The sequence below is a fragment of the Cherax quadricarinatus genome, chromosome 27 (assembly GCF_038502225.1).
Source record: "Cherax quadricarinatus isolate ZL_2023a chromosome 27, ASM3850222v1, whole genome shotgun sequence".
NCBI lineage: Eukaryota > Metazoa > Arthropoda > Malacostraca > Decapoda > Parastacidae > Cherax > Cherax quadricarinatus.
Genome location: NC_091318.1, coordinates 24,400,617 through 24,428,019, shown reverse-complemented (window position 1 = coordinate 24,428,019; position 27,403 = coordinate 24,400,617). Strand labels below are relative to the sequence as shown.

General features: G+C 39.4%; 1 protein-coding gene across 2 annotated transcripts in view; it reads left to right on the top strand.

Moving 5' to 3' along the window:
• The window catches only part of LOC128691137 (ras GTPase-activating protein raskol), a 791,339-nt gene that overhangs the window by 739,111 nt on the left and 24,825 nt on the right, over positions 1-27,403 (top strand). For both annotated transcript variants that reach the window (XM_070089113.1, XM_070089114.1), the window contains exons 6-13: positions 13,289-13,386; positions 14,858-14,974; positions 16,106-16,201; positions 20,743-20,851; positions 20,993-21,177; positions 22,744-22,958; positions 23,153-23,414; positions 23,927-24,075. In XM_070089113.1, coding sequence (XP_069945214.1) covers positions 13,289-13,386; positions 14,858-14,974; positions 16,106-16,201; positions 20,743-20,851; positions 20,993-21,177; positions 22,744-22,958; positions 23,153-23,414; positions 23,927-24,075 — 1,231 coding nt within the window. The remainder of the gene's footprint in view (positions 1-13,288; positions 13,387-14,857; positions 14,975-16,105; positions 16,202-20,742; positions 20,852-20,992; positions 21,178-22,743; positions 22,959-23,152; positions 23,415-23,926; positions 24,076-27,403) is intronic.

Below are 27,403 nucleotides of genomic sequence, written 5' to 3'. Positions count from 1 at the left end.
CCCTAGGCGCTCCCTGGCCCCCTACAAGCTCAGCGCTTCCCAAAAATGATAATAATTCTAAATGTTTTTACTAGTAATTTTATTACTGTAGGAATTCCTTGTAGTATCTCTGGTAGTCGTGACTATTGCTGGCACTCGTGCTGTTTCGGACGTGACTTGGCATTGTTATCTACTCTATTCCTGGCACTTTCATTATCGTAATAGTCTTCATCGGGGTTTATTTTTGTAGACTAATTATTGACAATATACCTAGAGTGATTCCCGGCGTTATTCCTAGTTATTCCCGATGTTATCCCTAGTTATTCCCGGCGCTATTCCTAGTGATTGCCAGTTATTCTAGTTATTCGGGGCGCTATTCTTAGTGATTCCTGACGCTATTCCTAGTGATTCCTGGTGCTATTCCTAGAGATTTCTGGCGCTGTTCCGTGATTCCCGGTGATATTCCAGAGTGGGCTCCAGGCCACGCCCCCACTATTCCTGGCACTGTTCCCAAAGGTTAAGTGACTTAGGAGCCAGCGTGCCACGCTCCTGGTGCCATGAGTGCCAGGCAGTCTGTAACATAGACTGCTATATCAAAGGTATACTTGAAGGATTGTATTCCTGGGGGATATTTTCATCCCGCTTAATCGCAAGGTATATACACCTGGCGGTGTATGTATGTGTATACGCACCTGGAGGTGTATGTCTTTGTATGTACACCTGGAGGTGTATATCTGTGTATGTACACCTGGAGGTGTATATCTGTGTAAGTACACCTGGAGGTGTATATATATGTATGTACACCTGGAGGTGTATGTCTGTGTATGTACACCGGGAGGTGTGTCTGTGTATGTACACCAGGAGGTATTTATATACAGACATACACCTCCAGGTGTGTACGTGGAGGTATATGTTTAAAAACGCCCAGAGGTGTATGCCTCTCACTGTATACATAATTAGAGTTTACATTAGTCCTCGTCTGGTGGTAAAAAAGGTACGCGAAATCTTGATGACCCTTGTGCAGTCGATGGGTTTTAAACCCTGTTAACCATCCAATCGATCAGACAGGCCGTTGGTGCTGGTCGCACTTGGTCTGAGCATTCAGGCATTACGGAACATAAAATGGCACATTGGATAATAGAACAGTGTCGTAATGTATCGTTTAACAGCAATTAATAATTATTACCTGTTAAAAAACTGTCCCGAAATTTAGAGGATTTGTCAGTAATTGATTATATTTTTTGGAACGTAAATTGAATCATAGTTTTTAATTACTATTTGTTTTATCGTTATGGAATAAGTCTGGGCATTGTCCTGGCGTCACGTTCATGTAAATATTATAGTGGTATTGGCAACCCCTAACCCTCTCCCCTCTCCCTTGGCCTTACCCTCACTTTCCTCTCCACCCATGTCAGTTCTCATGGCTACACATCTACTAATTCCTCCTTGACACTCCAATTTTCAACTCCACAGTCGACAGCTGTGGGTCGCATCCTGGGGAAGAGGATCAGAAGGTAGGTAGACCCTAATTGGAAATAGACCAGATATAGTGGCTCTGTTGGGTTATCCTGGGTTACTAACCCTCCGAGGCAATAATTCCTATAAAATCCTCTGTAATGAGACGCATCCAGCGTGTCATTACACATGTCTCCTGGGCAACCACTGGGCTGATACACAAGGGAAGTGGATTGCCAGAACTTTCATAACCAAAGAAGCAGCATTAACTGTGGGACTTTTCAGTTCAGTGATGCTCTGAAGACTCGAATATTGTTCTCTGCTCACAGCGTTTTTCAAAGCAGGAGAGATTGAGCTGGAATTTATAAATAGAGAGGTCGTGTACTGCTCGTATAAAATTAGTAAAGCATCTAAATTACTGGAAACACCTAAAAGCGCTTGATTGTTCACTCTGAAACAGAGAGAGAAAGATGTCTGATACATGGATGGTACTTGAGGACCTGGTCCCCAGTATGCACAACTGTCATAACTTACTGGAGTTAAAGATGCGGGAGAAAGTATACAATAAATCCAATGGAGAATAGGGAGGCCATATGGGTGTCGTTAGAGAACACTCAATATTCATAGTTCCAGTAGTGTCACTGAGGCTAGAACTTTGGGAAACTTCGAATACTGGTTGGACGGGTATATATAAGTGTGAATTGGACCTGTCTAGCATGGATCAATAGGCCTACTGCAGTGCTCCTCCATTTTTATCAGGAATATTGCCGGAACAAAGGTAGAAAATTCCAGGTGGAAACTGGACCACTCCATTAGGCAAGTACCGGATCAGTCAGGTGGTGATGGTTATGTGGGTCTACAAGTTGCTGTTACAAATAGCCTGATTGACCAGGCTGTCAGTAAGGACGCCTGGCCTAAGGCTCAGCGTCGCTTCCATAGATCATCGCTCCCACGCCTCTGTCCCAGAGCAGGCCTCCTGGTTGCTGGCCTGATCGATCAAGCCATTGATACCCGCAGCCCCGACTGGTTAGAAACTTAATTGAGTAACATATTGAGTTCATTCTTGAAGACAGCTAGAGGTTTGTTGGCAGTTCCAGTTATGGAAGATAAAATTAAAAAGTCTAGGTCCCTTGACACTTATTGAGTTCTCTTATTGAGTTTGGTGTACTTATCGCCACCCTGTTTTTCATTGGAGGTATTTTGCACCGTGGGGAGTGATTTTAGTTTACAGGTTTGGATCAGTCCCTTCAAAATTTTCTGTGAGTACCAGATCAACCAAGCTGTGATGGATACGTTTCTCAGCGGATCACCAGCAGCAACAGCCTGATTGACCAAGCAAGTACCAGACGAGCCTGGCCCAAGGCTGGACTCTGGGAGTAGAAAAACTCTCGGAATTCACCAAATGTAGGTGAACTGCTTGCAGAGGCAAAGACAATGTTCGCGGCTTTCACTGAGACCCACATAAAGGATCACTTGGACAACGAAATATGGATCCCAGGTTACAACCTATACAGATGTGACAGAGTGAACAGGCAAAGGGGGGGGGGGGTTGGCCTGTACATTGCAGAGTCACTTGTTTGCACAGAACTGCTTAATGCCTCAAATGATTTAGTGGAAGTTTTAGCAGTAAAGATCGAGAACCAAAACCTAGTCATTGTGGTAGTCTACAAGCCTCCGGATGCAACATCCCAGCAATTCCAGGAACAGCTGTTAAAAATTGACCACTGTCTGGAAAATCTTCCAGCTCCTGCACCCAACATCTTGCTCCTGGGGGATTTCAACTTAAGGCACCTAAAATGGAGGAATATAGCAAATAATATTGTTGCAGTAATAACACCAGGAGGCAGCTCTGATGAAAACTCACACTCACACGAGCTTTTAAATCTCTGCACAAAATTCAATTTAAACCAGCAAATAATAGAGCCTACTAGACTGGAGAATACACTAGACCTCATCTTCACTAACAATGATGATCTGATAAGAAATGTCACCATATCAAAAACAATATACTCAGATCACAACATAATTGAGGTTCAGACATGTATGCGCGGAGCCCCAGACCGACATAATGAGATTAGTCACGAGGGTGCATTCACTAAATTCAACTTCAATAACAAAAACATAAAGTGGGACCAAGTAAACCAAGTCCTAACCGATATAAGCTGGGAAGATATACTAAGCAACACAGACCCCAACTTATGCCTAGAACAGATTAACTTGGTGGCACTCGATGTATGCACAAGGCTTATTCCTCTAAGAAAAAGGAGGAGTAGATGTAAAATAGAAAGAGACAGGCGCTCCCTTTACAGGCGACGGAAAAGAATAACAGAGCGGCTAAAAGAGGTCAACATATCTGAAATGCGTAGGGAGACACTGGTTAGAGAAATAGCAAGCATCGAACTTAAGCTAAAGGAATCTTGTAGGAGTCAGGAATCGCGGGAAGAACTATAAGCCATAAATGAAATCGAAAGAAACCCAAAGTATTTCTTCTATGCCAAATCAAAGTCGAGAACAACGTCCAGTATTGGGCCCCTACTTAAACAAGATGGGTCCTACACAGATGACAGCAAGGAAATGAGTGAGCTACTCAAGTCCCAATATGACTCAGTTTTTAGCAAGCCGCTAACCAGACTGAGAGTCGAAGATCAAAATGAATTTTTTATGAGAGAGCCACATAATTTGGTTAACACAAGCCTATCCGATGTTATCCTGACGCCAAATGACTTCGAACAGGCGATAAATGACATGCCCATGCACTCTGCCCCAGGGCCAGACTCATGGAACTCCGTGTTCATCAAGAACTGCAAGAAGCCCCTATCACGAGCCTTTACCATCCTATGGAGAGGGAGCATGGTCACGGGGGTCGTCCCACAGTTACTAAAAACAACAGACATAGCTCCACTCCACAAAGGGGGCAGTAAAGCAACAGCAAAGAACTACAGACCGATAGCACTAACATCCCACATCATAAAAATCTTTGAAAGGGTCCTAAGAAGCAAGATCACCACCCATCTAGAAACCCATCAGTTACACAACCCAGGGCAACATGGGTTTAGAACAGGTCGCTCCTGTCTGTCTCAACTATTGGATCACTACGACAAGGTCCTAGATGCACTAGAAGACAAAAAGAATGCAGATGTAATATATACAGACTTTGCAAAAGCCTTCGACAAGTGTGACCATGGCGTAATAGCGCACAAAATGCGTGCTAAAGGAATAACAGGAAAAGTCGGTCGATGGATCTATAATTTCCTCACTAACAGAACACAGAGAGTAGTAGTCAACAGAGTAAAGTCCGAGGCAGCTACGGTGAAAAGCTCTGTTCCACAAGGCACAGTACTCGCTCCCATCTTGTTCCTCATCCTCATATCTGACATAGACAAGGATGTCAGCCACAGCACCGTGTCTTCCTTTGCAGATGACACCCGAATCTGCATGACAGTGTCTTCCATTGCAGACACTGCAAGGCTCCAGGCGGACATCAACCAAATCTTTCAGTGGGCTGCAGAAAACAATATGAAGTTCAACGATGAGAAATTTCAATTACTCAGATATGGTAAACACGAGGAAATTAAATCTTCATCAGAGTACAAAACAAATTCTGGCCACAAAATAGAGCGAAACACCAACGTCAAAGACCTGGGAGTGATCATGTCGGAGGATCTCACCTTCAAGGACCATAACATTGTATCAATCGCATCTGCTAGAAAAATGACAGGATGGATAATGAGAACCTTCAAAACTAGGGAGGCCAAGCCCATGATGACACTCTTCAGGTCACTTGTTCTATCTAGGCTGGAATATTGCTGCACACTAACAGCACCTTTCAAGGCAGGTGAAATTGCTGACCTAGAAAATGTACAGAGAACCTTCACGGCGCGCATAACGGAGATAAAACACCTCAATTACTGGGAGCGCTTGAGGTTCCTGAACCTGTATTCCCTGGAACGCAGGCGGGAGAGATACATGATTATATACACCTGGAAAATCCTAGAGGGACTAGTACCGAACTTGCACACGAAAATCACTCACTACTAAAGCAAAAGACTTGGCAGACGATGCAACATCCCCCCAATGAAAAGCAGGGGTGTCACTAGCACGTTAAGAGACCATACAATAAGTGTCAGGGGCCCGAGACTGTTCAACTGCCTCCCAGCATGCATAAGGGGGATTACCAACAGACCCCTGGCAGTCTTCAAGCTGGCACTGGACAAGCACCTAAAGTCGGTTCCTGACCAGCCGGGCTGTGGCTCGTACGTTGGTTTGCGTGCAGCCAGCAGTAACAGCCTGGTTGATCAGGCTCTGATCCACCAGGAGGCCTGGTCACAGACCGGGCCGCGGGGGCGTTGACCCCCGGAACTCTCTCCAGGTAAACTCCAGGTCATACAGAGCATGGGGAAGGGGGGGGGTAATTGGTTTTGATTCGAGAAAGGTAATGGTATCAAAAATTCCTTGGATGTAGAACCTTCGGCATGAAGGTCCTGCCTTTGAAGGGAACGGTTGTGGTAGCTGTCTCTCACAGCCTTCCTGATGGCGTACTCTTATCATCTTATCCTTCTCACGGGGAGTCTTCTTCCTCATTTTCTTGTCTTTTTCTCTTCCCTCTTCCTTCTCTGTTCCTCTTCTCTTCCTCATTTTCTTCCCCTTGGCGTGTCGGCGACACTGGTTTCCTACTAGAAATATAAAATTAGAATTATCCAAATAGGGACAAAACTACAATAATAAAAAAGACAAGAGCTGTCAAAATTAGGGAGAGAGGGAGGAAGACAAATGTTGTTGGCAGCGTGTGCGGTGCCCAAGTTAGCAGTAGGCTGTGGTCACGCTGACACTACCAATAACCATACTGCTCTTTGAGCCCCTCGAAAAAACTCGTTTGAGGTGAGAGTGCGCGTAATACCGAGGCTCGTGTTGCTGTAAGCAGAGATACAGTTCAAGGCGAGTGTGTAAGGCGGCACAGTTACTGTCAGGGCGAATGCGAAATTACGAGTGTGGTGAGGTAGGTTTTGGCAAAGCGTACCTGACGTCTAGTGTACGAGACTGGCAGCAAAAAAAAAAAAAAAAAAAAAAAAAAAAAAAAAAAAAAAAAATGATGGCTTTGGTCATGTTTATGATTCTTGCAGCCCGACCTGGGACAAGACTCCCTTCGTCAGGGTGCGTTGATGAAGAAGGGAAATTTATCCAAGGTTAAAGGTGCCTTTCCCTTCCTTGGATAAAACCTGAGTAGCTCCATATTCCTCAGGCGATTTATGATCCCCCTTCGTGTTTAACACTTCTCCATTCCTCTGCTGCTGTTGCTATTGACGATGATGAATATAATCCCATATTTCATTGGTAACCACCTGATCAGTCAGACTGTTGATGTAGCAACCTTCAGGCCTCCAGAGCTATCACAGTCTGACTGATCCGGCACTTCCTACAGAAACGTGTCCAGTTCTGTGTTCTGTTTTTCTCATTTCGAATATTTCTACTGGTTATCTTTAGTCTTGTCAACTGTACGTAGGTGGTTAAGACCTTGAAGATAACTCTTAATTCAGAGAGATTTGGCTAAATTCAGTATACATACAGTATACTGCAGTAGCAGCCCTAGTAGCACCAACAACAGCCGCACCAGAAAGTTAGCATGGACACCATAAATAGCGTCTCCAGCATCAGAGGCAGTATCACTAGCACAAGAAACAGCAGCTTCGGCATTAGAACTAGCAACAGCACCAGAAACGGATACATCAGCAGTGGTGACTAAAAATAAATGTCAGCGATTCAAATTTTAGTGGGCATGATTGACATCGTTTTCCCAGTGGCAAACGGGGCTAGGAGGCGAGAGCAACAGATGTTCATCCCATTAGATCACAACGTATTATGGTGTACACATGCTCCCAGTACTCGTCATTACTCACATGTACATGAACAAGTGTGCACTACTTTTTCACTGTTGAACATCGGAATACTTTCTTTTACCCTTACAAACCTCGAAGTTACAAGAATACCTTCATTTACCATTCATACAAACCCCACATTCACGGGAATACCTTGGTTTACCCTTCTTACAAACCTCAATCACAATAATACATTGGTTTACCCTTTAGAGCCATAATTAATAATCACCATCTCCCAAACGTAACTATACCAACACATTGTTATTTATTTTATTATCACACCGGCCGATTCCCACCAAGGCAGGGTGGCCCGAAAAAGAAAAACTTTCACCATCATTCACTCCATCACTGTCTTGCCAGAAGGGTGCTTTACACTACAGTTTTTAAACTGCAACATTAACACCCCTCCTTCAGAGTGCAGGCACTGTACTTCCCATCTCCAGAACTCAAGTCCGGCCTGCCGGTTTCCCTGAATCCCTTCATAAATGTTACTTTGCTCACACTCCAACAGCACGTCAAGTATTAAAAACCATTTGTCTCCATTCACTCCTATCAAACACGCTCACGCATGCCTGCTGGAAGTCCAAGCCCCTCGCACACAAAACCTCCTTTACCCCCTCCCTCCAACCCTTCCTAGGCCGACCCCTACCCCGCCTTCCTTCCACTACAGACTGATACACTCTTGAAGTCATTCTGTTTCGCTCCATTCTCTCTACATGTCCGAACCACCTCAACAACCCTTCCTCAGCCCTCTGGACAACAGTTTTGGTAATCCCGCACCTCCTCCTAACTTCCAAACTACGAATTCTCTGCATTATATTCACACCACACATTGCCCTCAGACATGACATCTCCACTGCCTCCAGCCTTCTCCTCGCTGCAACATTCATCACCCACGCTTCACACCCATATAAGAGCGTTGGTAAAACTATACTCTCATACATTCCCCTCTTTGCCTCCAAGGACAAAGTTCTTTGTCTCCACAGACTCCTAAGTGCACCACTCACTCTTTTTCCCTCATCAATTCTATGATTCACCTCATCTTTCATAGACCCATCCGCTGACACGTCCACTCCCAAATATCTGAATACGCAATCTGATATTCAATCTTTCATCACCTAATCTTTTTGTTATCCTCATAACCTTACTCTTTCCTGTATTCACCTTTAATTTTCTTCTTTTGCACACCCTACCAAATTCATCCACCAATCTCTGCAACTTCTCTTCAGAACCAAGAGCACAATCAGCAAAGAGCAGCTGTGACAACTCCCACTTTGTGTGTGATTCTTTATCTTTTAACTCCACGCCTCTTGCCAAGACCCTGCATTTACTTCTCTTACAACCCCATCTATAAATATATTAAACAACCACTACATCACACATCCTTGTCTAAGGCCTACTTTTACTGGGAAAAAATTTCCCTCTTTCCTACATACTCTAACTTGAGCCTCACTATCCTCGTAAAAACTCTTCACTGCTTTCAAACCTACCTCCTACACCATACACTTGCAACATCTGCCACATTGCCCCCCTATCCACCCTGTCATACGCCTTTTCCAAATCCATAAATGCCACAAAGACCTCTTTAGTACTGTTCACTTATATGTTTCACTGTAAACACCTGGTCCACACACCCCCTACCTTTCCTAAAGCCTCCTTGTTCATCTGCTATCCTATTCTCCGTCTTACTCTTAATTCTTTCAATTATAACTCTACCATACACTTTACCAGGTACACTCAACAGACTTATCCCCCTATAATTTTTGCACTCTCTTTTATCCCCTTTGCCTTTATACAAAGGAACTATGCATGCTCTCTGCCAATCCCTAGGTACCTTACCCTCTTCCATACATTTATTAAATAATTGCACCAACCACTCCAAAACTATATCCCCACCTGCTTTTAACATTTCTATCTTTATCCCATCAAGCCTTACCCCCTTTCATTTTACTACTGCCTCACGAACTTCCCCCACACTCACAACTGGCTCTTCCTCACTCCTACAAGATGTTATTCCTCCTTGCCCTATACACGAAATCACAGCTTCCCTATCTTCATCAACATTTAACAATTCCTCAAAATATTCCTTCCATCTTCCCAATACCTCTAACTCTCCCTTTAATAACTCTCCTCTCCTATTTTTAACTGACAAATCAATTTGTTCTCTAGGCTTTCTTAACTTGTTAATCTCACTCCAAAACTTTTTCTTATTTTCAACAAAATTTGTTGATAACATCTCACCCACTCTCTCATTTGCTCTCTTTTTACATTGCTTCACCACTCTCTTAACCTCTCTCTTTTTCTCCATAACTCTTCCCTCCTTGCATCACTTCTACTTTGTGCACTACTTTTTCACTGTTGAACATCGGAATACTTTCTTTTACCCTTACAAACCTCGAAGTTACAAGAATACCTTCATTTACCATTCATACAAACCCCACATTCACGGGAATACCTTGGTTTACCCTTCTTACAAACCTCAATCACAATAATACATTGGTTTACCCTTTAGAGCCATAATTAATAATCACCATCTCCCAAACGTAACTATACCAACACATTGTTATAAGCAACCCAGTTTTATAAAGTTTTTCTTCTTCTCTTTTTTAGTAATTGTATACAGGAGAAGGGGTTACTAGCCCATTGCTCCCGGCATTTTAGTCGCCTCATACGACACGCATGGCTTACGGAGGAAAGATTCTTTTCCACTTCCCCATGGACAACTTACGTTTCTTAGCCATATCTTATAATCTTTTCTAGCCTGAAATCATAGAACCAGTTTGAAACTACTCAAAAAATCTCAGTTAACTTAAGACCACTAAATCAGTTTTAGGTATTAATATGCACTTAAAATTTGTACTATCATAAATTATACTAATTTTTATACTTTGTGCTTTCTTTAATCTCTGCTATAAAATTTTCTAATGATAATATTTTTGCTACCCAGTTTTTTGGAATAATAAATAAAATCTACCATTTCATAACAAGAGTCTAGTGTTAAGTAGTCTGTAAGCATTAGGATTAGTCTGCCCAAAATGCTCATGCATGCTAGTAGCTTTCTTTGTGCTTGATAATACTGTATTACATGTTAACTACAGTTTGTATACTACACAAAGAAATAAGGTATCCACCTTGACAGTAGCCTTAAGTTCCAGACACACACACAACAAATCACCAAGAAAATCTCCAAGACTGTAGCCATACTATCAAAGATAGGGTACTATGTTCCACAATCAACTCTCCTGGCACTGTACCATTCACTCATATACCCTTATTTTACATATGGAATTTGTGCATGGGGATCAACAACATCCAATCCCCTAAAACCCCTAATAACCCAGCAAAAGGCAGCAGTAAGAATGATAAATTCCCACTCCCGCCAGCATACTCCACCAATTTTCAAAAGTCTGAATCTGCTCACCATTAACAACATCCATACTTATTAATGTGCCTACTACATACACAGAACAATACACGCAAATATAAACCCTCCACTCAAACTTCTCCTCACCAACCAAAACAGGACACATGACCACAGCACAAGACACATCACTTTTTGATATACCTCGTGTCCATATCACACTGTGTAAAAGCTCTATGCACATAAAGGGCCCTAAAATATGGAATTCATTATTAAAATAACCTAGTCTGAAAATCAATTTAAGACTCCTCTCAAAAGCCACTTAATCACCCTAGACTAAACGCCAAATACTCAGTACACACATACTCACTTATGTACTCCCACATCATAACTTCAACAATCACTTTGAACCTTTTATCCATTGTTGACAGGAATATAATTGAATCACTGTTTTCACAAAAAGCATTTTCGAATATATGAATATATCTTTTGTCTTATACAAATTTTAATTCATTTATAATTAATAATCTACTGTACAACTATGAAATAATTACTATCCTACTGTACAACTATGATATAATTCTTAGTGTTAAGTAGTCTGTAAGTCAATAATGTTAAGTTGGCCCATAATGCCTAGGCATAATAGAGGCTCTCTTTGCATTGAACCCACTATTGTAAATACAAAATCTCAATGTACTGTTTGCAAAGAAATAAAATAAATAAATAAATAAATAAATAAAGGGTAAACCAAGGTATTCCTCAGTCACAGGAATACCTTGGTTTACCCTTCTTACAAGCCTCATCCATCATTTTCTTCGCATCAACACTTGTTAAAAATAAGCCCCAACTTTAGAAAACAATATTGTATTTCCCTAGAATGATTGGTAAAATGGTATTGTATAAACAGTATTGGTAGCACATAACTGTTTACATGGGGCAGTATTTCATGAAGCCGCTAATAAAATAGAGAGGTCGTTATGAAAATTCTCCGACAATGTGTTGTTGCTGTGTAATGGAGGCATGTGTATTATGTGAGGCATGTGGATTAATGAGAATTCTAGACACAAAAGGGGCCTATATGCCATAAATAGAAATCAGCCATAAATAGGTGACTAAGCCAGAAACTAGACTCTTTTCAGAAATAGGCAAAGCAGCAGAAATAAAAATCACATCCAAAAATAAAGGGTTCAAGGCTGTTGTTAATAGCAACAACCTGATTGAACATATAACCAGCAAGGAAATCTAGCCTCTGGTTAAGCTGTGAGAGTAGAAAATCCCTCGCAATCAATCATAGGTTCAAGTTACAAAAAATTTCATTCTAAGAAACTGGAAAATAAAATCAAAGGTAAAAAGACTTACAGAAAAGGGTGACCTTTATTTAGTAGTATGAGATTTCACCTACATGATTCCTTATCAAGTACCTGATGAAGTCACATGTAGGTGAAATGGCATATTAATAAGAGTTTTGCTGCATGAAATTTTTTTTTACTTAATATTTTGAAGTTTGCATCAAGCACTTAGATTACTGGGAATGTTTGAAGTCCCTCAACCTATATTCCTTAGGGTACAGGCAGGAAAAATACATAATTTACACATTGAAAATTCTAGAGGGATTGGTAACAAATCTGCATGCATGTACACACACACACACACACACACACACACACACACACACACACACACACACACACACACACACACACACACACACACACACACACACACACACACACACACACACACACACACACACACACACACACACACACACACACACACACACACACACACACACACACACACACACACACAGAATTGACCCCTGCAACCAAGATGCTCGGCAGATGGTGAAAAATACTCACCATGATAAGTGTAAAGGGACCAAGACTTTTTTAACAGCCTCTCTTCGTATGTAAGGGGGCTTACCAAGAGATCTCTGGCTGTCCTCAAGAGGAAACTTGGTAACTGATCAGCCGGACTGTTATTCATTTGTTGGACTGTATGTGGCCAGCAGTAACAGCCTTGTTGATCAGGCCTTAATCCTCCAAGAGGCCTGGTCACATACTTGGCTGCAGGGACGTTGACCACCGAAAACGTCCTTCGAGTATCGTTGTAAGCTTTGCACAAGAAATGAGAGGTAATGAGGTTTAATCCAAGGCAGGGAAGGATACCTGAAGGATGTTTTTGGGAGTTAATGCCCCAGTGACCTGGTTCCAGACCAGGCTTCCTAATGGATCAGAGTTGATCAATCAAGCTGTTGCTGCTGACTGCTTGCAGTCTGTCGTACAAATCACAGCCCAGCTGAACACAAACTGACCTGAGGAAATTATCAAATTTCCTCTTGAAGACAGCCAGGGGTCAGTTGGTGATCTTCCTTGTGTATGAAGGGAGGGTGTTGGAAAGTCTTGGGTCCCTTACACTTATTGTGTTACTACTTAGTGTATTCATGGGTAGCTCCATTTCCTTGGATCAGTAGGGCTTCCCTCATGAAGATACTTACTTTTAAATAAAAAAATCTTGTAGTAATACTGTTCCCCTCTTATATTGTTATATTAAAAAAGACTTAAACCCTGTAAGGTTCATACAGTTTTTGTGTATATAATTTTCCTTTCTTTTTCAGAATATCTTTTCAAAGTTGAAAGGGAAGACGGGATCCAATGTAAAACTTACAGGAAAAAACACCTCAAAAACAGACAAAGCAACCAAAAATGGAGATGGGTGAGTACCACTGTCTTGTTACATTCATGAGGAGTAACTAAACCCATGTGGGTTAAATAGCACTATGGTAATGGGAGGTACAATGGTACCCCGAGTTTTGTACAGCTCCCAACTTGAACAATTATGTAAGTGTATTATTGCAAGTGCTTTTGTAAGTATATTTTTGGGGGTCTGAAATGGACTAATCTAATTTACATTATTCCGTATGGGAAGAAATTCATTTGGTAATGGCACTTGAACAGCCTTCTGGAACGAACTATGGCCGAAACTTGTGGTACCACTGTAATTTGGTTTAATCCAAGGAAAGTGAGTGAAGTACCATTTCCTTCAGTCGAGTTCTTCAAGCAGTATTAAGGTTATTAAAAAACACACTAAGTTAATGTGGGTTATATAGCACTAATATTAATCTTTTTTCCTTGAAGGGGTAGCAGTGTGTTTTTAGGATATTAAGCCAAGACTAGATGCTTGTGGTATTTTTGCATTGGAAGATATATTGTGAATTTTTCAAAGTTATTGAGAAATTGCTTATAAACTTTTGAGAAATGCATGTATTAAGATATTTTTGGTTAATTTTCTAACAGCCAAAGAAGTCTATTATTATTTCAGGCAATTTAAAAAAAATTCAGTGGAATTTTCATAATTTTTTTTTTTTGCCACATTTTCTTTGTTAGAAAATGATTCCATGAATTTTAAATATTTTGTTAATTACAACATGATTTTTTAGAAATGTACATTGATTTGTGAGAAATTTAAGGATTTTAAAGATTTTTTACACTTTTTTTTTAAAAATCTTCATATAAATTAAGAAATTGTTCCGATTCTCAAATTTCTGAGATTAAGAAATTTATATACTAAATCCTCCAAAATTTCTGGGATATTTCACCTGCATCATTTTTTTTTTTATTATTATTATGGGCATTCTTCATAATGTTTTAGTACTGATCAGAAATTTCAGGGGATTTTTTTTTAGTATTGATTATTAGTTTCTTTAGATATTTCAGTTTTCTAATATTTTCTGTAGGTTTTTTAATACTGTACATTACAAGCAGTATTATAATTAATGGCAAAAATCTGCCAAGGAGCAGTCTTGAATGGAGATGAGTGTTTTTTTTTTTTTATGGCTTGATGTGCTGTTGGAATATGAACTTGGTAACATTTATGGTTCAAATGACCCTCTGAACTACAGCAGCATCCCCACTCCTCCTCCAGAGTGCAGGCACTGTACTTCTTGCTTCCAGGACTCAAGTCAGTATAACCTTCACTAATATAACTCTTCTCACACTCCAGTAGGATGCCAAGTTATTAAAAACACCCATCTGTATTTGCTCTGATCTAACATGCCTGGACATGCCTGCTGGATTCTCTAGGCCCTAGCATTCAAAACCTCCCTTACCTTCCTAAACCCACATCTGGCTTTACTATCTATTTTGACTTCATCATTCTTATGTAACATCCTGTTATATTGTTGCAGTGCACCAGAGAGCAATGATGGCAGCTTTTCCTTGGGTCGGTCCCACTCTCATGAGAACATCCAAAGCCCCAGCAACCCGCCTGAACATGACACACACTGCTCTCCTCACTATGACCGGTAAGTTGTGTTATATTCCCACTTTTACACTAGTGCCTCAAATAAAATAATACTCTAATAATAGCTTTAGATTAACTACTTAATACAGTGGACCCCCGCATAACGATTACCTCCGAATGCGACCAATTATGTAAGTGTATTTATGTAAGTGCGTTTGTACGTGTATGTTTGGGGGTCTGAAATGGACTAATCTACTTCACAATATTCCTTATGGGAATAAATTCGGTCAGTACTGGCACCTGAACATACTTATGGAGTGAAAAAATATCGTTAACCGGGGGTCCACTGTATATTTTAGATAAAACTTCTTATTTATACAATTGATGCAATGAGCATGCTGTTGTTATAGGAATATTTTAATGATAAATTATACAAATTTAACCTAGTATATGTATAATTGCATTTCCCTACTGGGTACTCCAGGTCATTTCCCAGTTTTATCTCCATGTCCATTTTCTACACCTGCATTATTATTGCTAAGTGCACTGCTATAGTGCCCTACTTTTTACACCTCAACCTCAAGTACTTTCATATACCTCTGTTCCCTGTTGAAGTTTAGAGCAGTGTCTCTGTATTCATCTTCAGACTGTTTCCTGCCCAATGTCCAAGCACACATGTCTGTACATAATCTATTCTAGTACCAAAGAACCTTTCTCATGCCTTGTCTTACCAGGTATTTGTATATATTTTTATTTTTTAATATGCTGGCCATTTCCCACTAGTGAAGGTGGTGGTATGACATGTGCAGTATGTAAATTGTATATGTACATCTATTTGCCTTCAGAAATTATGCTACTGTGTGACAAATTTGATCTCCATGAGGAAGTGGAATAGAATTCTTCCTCCGTAAGCCATGCATGTCGTAAGACAACTAAAATGCCCAGAGCAAGGGGCTAGTAACCCCCTTCTCCTGTATATATTATTAAATGTAAAAGGAGAAACTTTTGTTTTTCCTTTTGGGCCACCCCACCTCAGTGGGATACAGCTGGTGTGTTGAAAGAAGTAGTGACAAATTTGAGCCAAGATCAGATAGTTGGCCTATATTATTTTGACTCCCCACCTGTGAGTACAGTATTGGAATTAATTTTAGCTAAGCACACATAGGAATATTTAATTACCTTTCAATTGCAGTACAAGAAGTCAGCAGAACCAAGATGAAACAAGACGAACAGAAAACACACTCAAGATTTGGATTATGGAGGCCAAGGGTATCCCCAACAAGAAAAAGTAAGTTTATTAAATAATAATATAGTTGAGCTCCACATTTCCCAGAAGGTTTGGCTTTCTATAGGTGATGTGAATCATGAAGTCAAAGCTAATAGGAACTTTCACATGTCTGAATTATTAATTTTTCATCGTATTTCATCACTAAGGATTGTTTTCCCTAATCATAGTCATCACTCAGGATGGTTTTCCCTGTCTATATTTCATCACCAAGGATGGTTTCCATGTTTGCCATCATGCAGGATGATTTTTCCTGTCATTATATCAGACATGATAATTTCTGCATTGTATTGTACGTTGTATAGTTTCCCCTCCATAATTTATCACATGGGATACCATACCTGTCGCATTCCATCAAGCCTGATGGTTTTCCTGTAATATTCATCATAGAGTACTGTGTAACTCATGTGGGTTTAGAGCTGCCTTAATCAAGAAAGTGCAAAGAAATTATAACCTGTAATGAAGCCTATTATTCTTAGCTTGGAGACTTAAATAGGGCAATGAGGATTTTTTTCAAGCATGAAGTGTACAGGCACTGCAAAATATTTGTCAGTAGTAGATGGATGTACACTGACATCAGGTACAGGAGGGTCCCTCGTGTACAGCTCTCAGGTTCCTGATCCTGTACTGTAAGAGAAAATCGCTGGTGGGTGGAAAATTTTTTTTTTTTCATTATTGAATGTGTCTAAAATTAAATTACAATTAATTCCTGATAACATGTTTACACTATCATATATTAAGTGGTCAATACAGCTAGGCATAAAAAACATACAAAATAAAATAAATACACAGTACATACAATACTTACCTTAAAATATGGTGCCAGTCACCCTTCCCTTATGTAACTGTTGTATGAAAACTGCGAAAAAGTGGTGAAAGCACCGAACATAATGAACAGTGGCTCAGTTGAAAGCCAATTAAAGTGTGGAACATTGAAAAGAGGGTGCTGTATATGCAGGGCCTTCCTGCATATACAGCACCCTCAGTGGAAGCAGCAAGGCAACTGCTGCTTCCATTGCAATATAAACAGAACAGTACTAAATTTTTTCAACTAGTAAAGTGGAATGTTTGTAAAACAGATTCTATAAATTACTTTTGGTTTATGTAAACACTGCATTACCATGTATTAAAATGCAATTTAAAAAATCGTAGTTGAAATGGAAGTTCTTTTTTACCCTTTCAGTGTGTGCAGTATGAAAAAAATCGGTGATGCTGGGGTACCACATGGTAGGACCAGTTATTTTCAGCTCCATCTTGGGTCAACATCATGGCAAACCCTCACGATTCACTCACACCTCATCGTATTAACACTCTACTATTCTCGGAGAGTGAAATTGAATGCGAGTTTAGTGGATTTGACAGTGATATGGCCACTAATCAAGGAATTAGTGAAAATATTGATGAGAACCCAGATGACTCTCAGTCCATCACCTCTGGGGTGGCCGGTGTGGCCATACCAGACCCTCAGCCCAGCACTTCTGGGATGGCCAGTGTGGCCCTTTCCAAAACTTGCTCTCGGTCGGAAATTTTTCGAGAAAAAAAATTATTTTTTCTTATGAAATGATAGAGAATCTTTTCCTGATCATAATGACACCAAAAGTATGAAATTTGATGGAAAATGTACGGAATTACACTCTCGCAAAGTTAGCTGTCTCGACGATGTTTACGCATTGGCGATTTCGCCCACTTTGAGCCCCATTATCGGTCAATTCCAATGTATCAGTCGACAAAAATCATACCTATTTCGCTAGAACTCCATTTTGTCTATTGAATGAGTACAAGAAACCACCCATTTATTGATTTCAACTAACTAATAACGTGGTCAGAAATTGGCAATTTTGGAAATTTCACGCAAATTTCAAAAGATGCCAATTTCCAAATAGGGTCCAGAATAAACAAGACAGACATTCCTGGAACTAAAATAACATTTCTTCTGTTCATTACTCACGTCCCCAGGCCTCTGCTACATTTCTTTTGCTTTCCACTTTGAATTTTTATTCTCACAAAAAACAGAAGATTTATGTTATGCAGACTACTGCATTCGTGTAGAAATGGTATAAATAACATCAGCACACTTGTGAAAGAATATTAGACTCGCCAGTTGTCGTGTACTGGACGCGTGGCATGATTTGTTTATCTTTGAACTTTGGCAAAAATCAAACATTTCTGCTACTTTGAGCTCAATTTCAAAGTACTTTTCATTGTGAAACCAATCAAAATCATCTCAGTTTCCATAATATGTCTTCCATTCTATAAAATAAGACCAGGAAAACTAGAATACAACCATAAATAGCATACGAAAATACACTGCAAAGTTGCTATTTTAAACCAAAAACACGGTCGGAGTTTTTTTTTCTCATTATGCACTGTGTGCTGCAGGATTTTTTTTTTATACTGACCACATAGACCCATTCTTTCATATGTAGGCCTACCAGCATTCTCTCGCTAGATTTGAAAGCGCTAGAATTTATGCTTACTAGTACAGCACCAACCCTGGCGTGCAAGCCGTACTAGTATGGCACCAACCCTGAAAGGGTTAAGGTGAAGTTTCTTACCCTCACTCTCCTACCCCCAAGACCATTAGTGCCAGTGAAGCAGATAGATTTAACAAAATTGATTGTTATTCCCCTAAAATGTTTCTCATTGTTTCATGGAATACAGTGGACCCCCGGTTAACGATATTTTTTCACTCCAGAAGTATGTTCAGGGAGCGCTAGGTGTAACATATCGACTTCTTTATTTTTCAACCGATTACGTTCATTTTTGGTGTACTATTAGAAGCTTATATCAAATATCCTGTGCTGAAGTTTCAATCATATCGGCCAAAAAGGAAATGAAATATGCAAAATTTACGAAAAATTGCATTTGGCAGGGGAGTCTTCTCAGTGGTACTTGGAAAAGTGGTTTTGACACTTGCTGCTGATAGAACACCTCTAATTCCATCACTGTAAGTGTACCTATTCTAAAATAAACCTTATCTTCATGCTAAAAAAAATAAGTTTCATAACTTTTTTGACATATTGGAAGATGTCGGTCTTGTTGCCCACATAAATCTAAAAATATTTGGGATAGTTCAGAAAGGCACACTCCACCTTGTAAAGCAATCATTCTCCTATGTTTGTTGTGAAAATCAAGTCAATTCAATCATAAATAAAGATGGATTGCCCCTAAATAGGTAAATAAGTTACTTTCGAGATATAGGCCGAAGCGCGCGGCACCCCAGCTGCCCGGGAAATAATTTTTTTCCCCGAAAAATTCGCTTTATTTTACACTTTTTGTGTGACCTACGAGTGTTTATTACAGTTAACCATTGTAAATCCGTTTTCTCTCATCACTTGTAAGAGATAACGAAACTTCAGGGGATACACCGATAGAAATTTTTCCCTCTTGGGCATCATATTATGCTATATATTATTTTTTACGGTGTGCTTTTTATGTTTATATGCTATTATTATATTGCATTATGTCATAATAGATCAATTGTGATAGATAAATAAGCCTTATAATTGATATTAGCGTGGGTATGGAATATTTATGGAATATTTTGTTGGCTGGAGGTGTCGGCCATTTTGGATACTATACCCATGGTACCTGACTGGTTACTTGACCATATTAGCTCCGCCCGTTCGGGCATGATCTCAGACAGTGAATTTGTATTTTATTAGACATAAAGATATAAGAAAACGATAAAAATAACAAGGGGGAAAAACGTAAACAAAGCCGCGTCAGCGCTTCTTACGCAATATGATGCGTCAGCGCTGTCACCATGCCTGTTATAAATGGCTGTAATTCCTTTTAGAAACATCGTACAAGGATAATAATTATACCAGAGTGTAGCCAGAAAGTTCAGCTATTTTTTGGTAACTCCATTTTCATATTTTTTCGAATTGTTTTTTGCTCCGCGTGCGTGAACCTGAGCGCTCCCTTTAGGTGCCAGTACTGACTGAATTTGTTCCCATAAGAAATATTGTGAAGTAGATTAGTCCATTTCAGACCCCCAAACATACACGTACAAATGCACTTACATAAATACACTTACATAATTGGTCGCATTCGGAGGTAATCGTTATGCGGGGGTCCACTGTAGTTTTGTAGTATAGTATCTTTTGATGCATTAGTTTTATCTAAAAATTTATGTTAATATGTAATCCTTCTGACAGTCTCTGAAAATTTGTGTAAGGTACTGTGTTTAAAATTATTAGTTTTAAAATCCTAAACATGGACAACTCCCTGTATACATTATATATATCAGTCTACCTACAGAATTACGAAACATGTTCTTCCCCATTTCTGAATAATAATGGAATATTTATAAAAACGTTGTTTGAATAGACTTGTATTAGCCATGCATTGCCATGTTCACATTTATAACTTTCGATCAGTGAAAACAGTCAGCACTAAGTATGACTGGGAAGAATTATGCCTGTTTCAGAAACCAATATTTTGCAATGGTTTTTCAACTTTTTAATGTTGCAGAGGTTTGCACAGTATCACTGTAAACATTTCATACATTCTTTGTTATAATACCTCACTGTATCCAACAGATACTACTGCATACTCAAGCTGAACTCTGCACCCTATGGATGTACGTGTTCTAAACAGAAGTCGAACATGTGTTTTTGGGGGGAGTACTTTGAGCTAGATCTCCCACAGGTGAGTTTTAGATTTTTTATTATCTTGTAAATATATGTACTCTCAATTAATCCTGTAAATGCTATGATTTATATGCTATATTTGAAACTATATGATTGCACACTATACTGATCCTCAACCCCCTTTATTTAATTATTCTAGGTCTCGAGCATCTGCATTGAGCTTATGAGAGAAGCTGACAAGAAGTCAGTTCGTAAGAAGATAGGGACAGTAGAAATTGATTTAAAGCCATCCAGTCCAGGTCAGGTAGCCTTGGAGGAGCAGTGGTATCCAGTAAAGGTTGATAAACCAGACAGAGAAGTACCTGCCCTAAGAATTAAGCATAGGTTAGTAAGCCTAAGAATGTACAATGCACAACTAACCTGCACTTGGGAAACTGAAATACGTATATGATATTTCAGTCCGACTTCAATCATTAGCTACTTAGTGGTCCATGTCAGACTGAAACATTATCCTAAATTTCAGTGTAAGGTTATTTGTGTATCATTCCAGTCATAGTATTGTTCCTCTTTATTCCTTCTTAATGTACAATATTACTGGGTTTTTTTTACCCCTCAAGGGGAGTTCCTAGATGCTTGTGAAAGGCTCTTGATGCATGCATTTAAACCTGCTTTTCCCTTCCTTGGATCAAACCTGATGGTCTATCAGTCAGCAGACAGTGTATGACCCCTACAGGTTCAGCACTTTCCCCATACATGTAATAATATTTATACTGTTTTGAGAAATTTAATCGTGATCAGTTGTGTCAAAAGCTTTTGGAAAGCTTGATTAATATATTTCCAAAATTATGTTGCTAATTCTGTAGTCTGTACTGTTATCTATTTTTTATTACTTTCTTGTTTTGTTAGGGTTCGTATGTTTCCTTCTACTATAAATTTCATTGCTGTACAGCTAAACCTCTCATTACAGACTAATTGGGGAGAGAGGGAGGGTGTATGATATTACCAATTATCCTCGACTCTTGAATTATGAAATTAATATTTCATGATCGTCCACTAATTTTACTCACCTTTTTGTGGCGGAGAGATGAGACGTAAGCTGCAGTGATCATGGGCCATTTTCATATGCTTCCTAGGACCAACTGTAGAACCTTTATGGCTAGCATCTACACTAAACTTAAGAGCATGGACTGTAAGTTTCTCCTTCCTTCTATGGCTGTCAAACACTGTTAACTCCATACTCCTCACATACCCATGCTGCTGAGACACCAAACTCGACCTTCATTATTAATTCCAGTTTCTCCTTAACACTGATAACTACATGTTTTCTTGTGGCATCACCATTTGCTTTAGAAGCCATTGTCAGTTGCACATTACTTTGTTAATAAATTCATATAAAATGCTCTAAATCCAGGGAAAATTAGAAACTGAATGACAGTTGTATGCATGAGTGAACATAACAGTGAACTGGTGCAGGTAGCCTATGGCTCGGGAAACAGTGAAAGCAGTCGGGTTGTGGATGTAGCCACTGTGATCCATACCAGACAAATGTTGGAGTTAGCAGACTTGGTCCAATATTGAAAAAACGACTGGACGCTATTGCTGCAGACAAAATATGGCATTATGGACTTTTGTCTATTTTGACCAATAAATACAAAGTGTGTCTTGACCAGTTTTTATTTTTAATATAAAAATCTGTTAATGAGTGGTCTTTTAATGAGTGGTTTTTATTGTAGAGTATTTATATTTTTCAACCACATACTGATATGCTAGTACTGTTTATTTTGTTAGTACTGTAAAAGTGATTTACAGTATTTACCCTCCTGCCTGATACAAGTATACTAGCTGCATAATTGGAGTACTGTAATTATCCCTAAGTTATAAAGTTATATCTAGACTTTAAAATAATTATATATTTTATATTATTCATATTTACATAGTGTTCTCCAATAGATTTCAGTCTGTAGACATCTTGCCTCTACCTCAGTATGGCTCCTTCCGTCAGTACCTCAAAGAAAATTCAACGTCCCTTTGCCAACTCCTTGAGCCTGTTGTATCTGTCAAAGCAAAGGAGGATATCGCAACAACTCTCATTAATATCATGCAAGCAGAAGAATGTGCTATCCCCTTCCTCGTCAACCTTGTTTTTACGGATATTCAGCGGATGGGTGAGTTCATAGCTGTGTTCTCAAATAACTAAAAGTGCTCGTAATTAATAATTTTTTTTAAATAAATTTAAGCAAATGTACATGTGTAGACAGGCATATTTAAAAATACAGGCAGTGGTTATAAATTCAACATGTCGTACTATGCTGTTCTTGTCATTATTTTTGTAATATTCTTAATTATTTGTCATTTGCAGCTGAGAATGAGCATCTCCTCTTTCGTGGGAACAGTGTAGCCACAAAGGCAATTGAAGCATATATGAAATTAGTTGGTGAGCAGTATCTTCATGGAACCTTAAGAGAACCAGTTCAGGCAATTATTACAGCAGCAGAGGACCTTGAGGTTGATCCTCTCCGGATTACTAACATCCAGTCTCTTCAGTCTCAACGGAATGCTCTGAAGGAATGTGTGTCTGTTATATGGGAGAAGATTCTTCAGTCTGGTCGGAATTTCCCTGTGTGAGTTGATTTTTTCATTTACTCTTATCACTATTAGTCCTTTTGATGTTCAATTCAGCGTACTGCTTTGCAGTCCTATATTGCAAAGCAACAGGAACATAACTCACGTGCGAGTTATGTTCCTGAAATCTGCAGTACCAATGGTTTTCACGATTTATGGAGTGAAAAACATATGGGAAAAATAGGGTTATGTTCATAAAACATCCTTTTCTAAGGCCTGGGGAGAAGCCTGTTGGTGACTCAGTTGGTTTCTTTCATAACATTACTGGTATAGAGTACACCTGTTTAAAACACAAGAAGGGAGCTAATTAATATCCTAGTGTTATTATATACCCATACCCCTTTATCTTAAGAGTAATTTGTCATTAAAATAAGTTTGCATATGTTCTATAAAATAACTAAATTTAAAGTACTGTTTTATTTTATAGAATTATTTAATATGAATATAAATGCTAATTTACATATACCAATGGATAACATATGTAACTTGATCTCTTCCTTGATTAATGTAGGGAACTGCGCAATGTGTTCCACACACTGCGAGAGCAACTCTCTCGCCAGGAGAAATGCGAACTGATCGATAACCTCATCTCTTCATGTGTGTTCCTCCGGTTCCTTTGTCCTGCTGTCCTCTCTCCGTCACTCTTCAACCTAACAAAAGGTTAGCTACAGAGAAGATACTGTATATGGCAGCCTGCCTTATCTTTTTATAACTTTTAGGCTCATTCCCTGTTATTTTCTAACTATGACAATATCTTTGTAGGTAGTAGGTTGGTAGACAGCATCCGCCCAGGGAGGTACTACCGTTCTGCCAAGTGAGCGTAAAACGGAAACCTGTAATTGTTTTACATGATGATAGGAGTGCTGGTGTCTTTTTTCTGTCTCATCAACATGCAAGATTTCAGGTATGTCTTGCTACTTCTACTTACACTTAGGTCACACTACACATACATGTACAAGCATATTTATACACACCCCTCTGGGTTTTCTTCTATTTTCTTTCTAGTTCTTGTTCTTGTTTATTTCCTCTTATCTCCATGGGGAAGTGGAACAGAATTCTTCCTCCGTAAGCCATGCGTGATGTAAGAGGCGACTAAAATGCCGGGAACAAGGGGCTAGTAACCCCTTCTCCTGTATAAATTACTAAATTTAAAAAGAGAAACTTTCGTTTTTCTTTTTGGGCCACCCCGCCTCAGTGGGATATGGCCGGTGTGTTGAAAGAAAGAAAATATATATTTATTATTAAAAAACCTGTAAAAAAAAAATTGGGGTGGTTTTTTGGGGGCTGGAATGAATTACTAATGGCATTTCACTTAATTTCAATGAGGAAAATTGGTTTGATATATAAGCAAATTGAGTTATGAGCTCGGTCACGGAACGAATTAAACTCGAAAGTCGAGGTACCACTGTATCTGTACTGTATTCAAGAGAAGATTTGTGCAAATCGGAAAATCTTATTGAGTTGCTAGAGATGATAAATGACAATCATCTGCAGTCAACATTTTCAGAAACTGTCAAGCTGTAAAAAATTTTAATTACAGTGAAAACAGCAGGAGCAGAAAGATGTTTTTCAACCTTGAAAATAATCAAAACCTTTTTGTGCAGTACAGTGGCGAATGAAAGATTGACTGCTCTAGCAATGATATCAATTGAAAACATGATAACAGAAATGAAAACTTTTAGTGAAAAAGTTATAAACCATTTTGCGACATCAAAAAATCGATGTTGGGATTTTATTTTCAAATACAGTAGTTGTAACATCATCACCTCAGCTAGCCATATCTCCACCAGCAGGACTGTGATGACCTCTATGGGTATGTATATGTGAATGCTTATCATTATTAAATTTAGTTTAATTTTAAAAATTATTACTTCAATAACATTTATTGTCAATGCTGTTCTATGAGGCTTGCAGTCATGCAGTCCCCCCATTCTATTATTTGCCGAGCCGCCACTGCTGTTGGCTGCTACTGCTAGTGCTCTTGGGGTGACAAGAAGCCTTTGGCAGTAACATTAATAATATTTATATTCTAAAGGTAAACAAATTATTTTTTTATATTCTTCTATTCCTGGGGATGTCATATCTGAGAGCAATGTGTGGCGTGAATATTTAAAATACATATATTTCATAAGAACATAGAAAGAAGGAACACTGCAACAGGCCTACTGACCCATGCAGAGCAGGTCCATGGCCCCAACCCCCTTCCGATTAGCCCAATGACCCCTTTCCCCCCTGGATTAGCCCAATGACCCACCCAGTCTGGTCACCTCCACTCAAGGATGGAGCACGGCACCAGACCCAGCAGCACAAGCTAGTCAGGTCCAACTCACACCCACCCACACCCACTCTTGTATTTATCTAACCTATTTTTAAAACTACACAACGTTTTAGCCTGAAGTTACTGTACAGGAGAGCCCCATGTATGTGGCTGGTTAGGTTCCAAGCTACAGCCTTAAAGTGGAACACCATTTTTCCACTTGTCTGGCATTTATATGCATTTATAACAAGTTTACACTAACTTATATTAAGTTAGTAATAGAACTAGGCATTCAAAAACACAATAAAAGGTAAAATACATACAGTACATTCATTACTTACTTTAAAATATATGTAGTATTAATGTAGGGAGAGAGGTGAGTAGTACTTATTTGTAGGAAGTCAGGTGTAGGTAGCCCTGGCTCCCCATCCCAAACTTAATGTACATGTATTTAAAGCAGTCCAGAGAGATAAAATACACATACAGTACACGCATTATTTACTTTAAAATATGTGTAATCTTAATGTAGGATGAGAGGCGAGTAGTATTTATTTGTAGGAAGTCAGTTGTAGGTAGCCGGTAGATGTAGCTACGTAGTCTGCCTGGGCTACATAGCTACACCTACCTATATAGCTATACGATATTTAATGTGGCCCATAGCCATATTATTACCATCGACATACCTTGTCCACTGAGTTTAATTGTTTCTAACAACTACCTTTAGATGCCATCATAAATGAAGGGAATGGGAAGAATTCATGCCGAGAATTGTAAACAAAGCAGAATGTGTTAAGGGGAGTGACTGGGCAAAATGCAGATTCATGCATGTTTTCTCTGGGGCTGGACCAGAGAAAACGTAATGTTTTCCCTCTGCCCAGCTACCACACCTCATATTTATGTGAAATTTATTGTACTGTGGGTGTATGTATCATGTTTATATGCGATGTAATGTATTTCTTATATAATGTTGAAGAAAATATCATAGATGTACAGTGGACCCTCAGTTAACGACATCATCGGATAACGTAAAAATCGGATAACGACACTTTGTGTCAAAATATTGGCTCAGTTAACGACAAAGAACTCGGTTAAAGTTATTCGTTCCGAACGTGTCTGCACGCCGTGAGCGGCTTGGCAACTCCATGTACTGCCAGTGTGCCATCGTTTACAAGCCAGTGAAGACGATTCCACACGTACATGTGATACATTTTGTATTCCATTGTTTTTAGTGCTTGTAGCTGCTAAATAAGCCACCATGGGCCCAAAGAAAGCTTCTAGTGCCAGCCCTTTGGTAAAGAGGGTGAGAAACACTATAGAATTCAAGAAAAACTTGATAGAAAGATACAAAAATGGTGGTGGTGGTGGAGGGTGGTAGTGATGGTGGTACACCAGCCAGGGTACTTCTCCATGTACTGCTGCCTCAACCACTGCCTCACCCACTGCCTCAACTGCTTCCTCAACCACTGCCTCTACCACTCCAGTCGCACTCAATCTACAAGCACCAAACACAGTGAATTATTGTGAAATGTTTGGAAGAGCATGGAGACTAATGCTCACTCCAGCATAAACAAAGCCACACTAATGATGTGTCAACCACTCCCTCGTATTTTTGTACAATTTCCTTCTTCAATTCTATCGCATTTATTATTATTATTATTATTATTATGTCGGCGGATGTATTTATGAAGGATGAGATTAATCATAGAATTGATGAGGGAAAAAAGGTGAGTG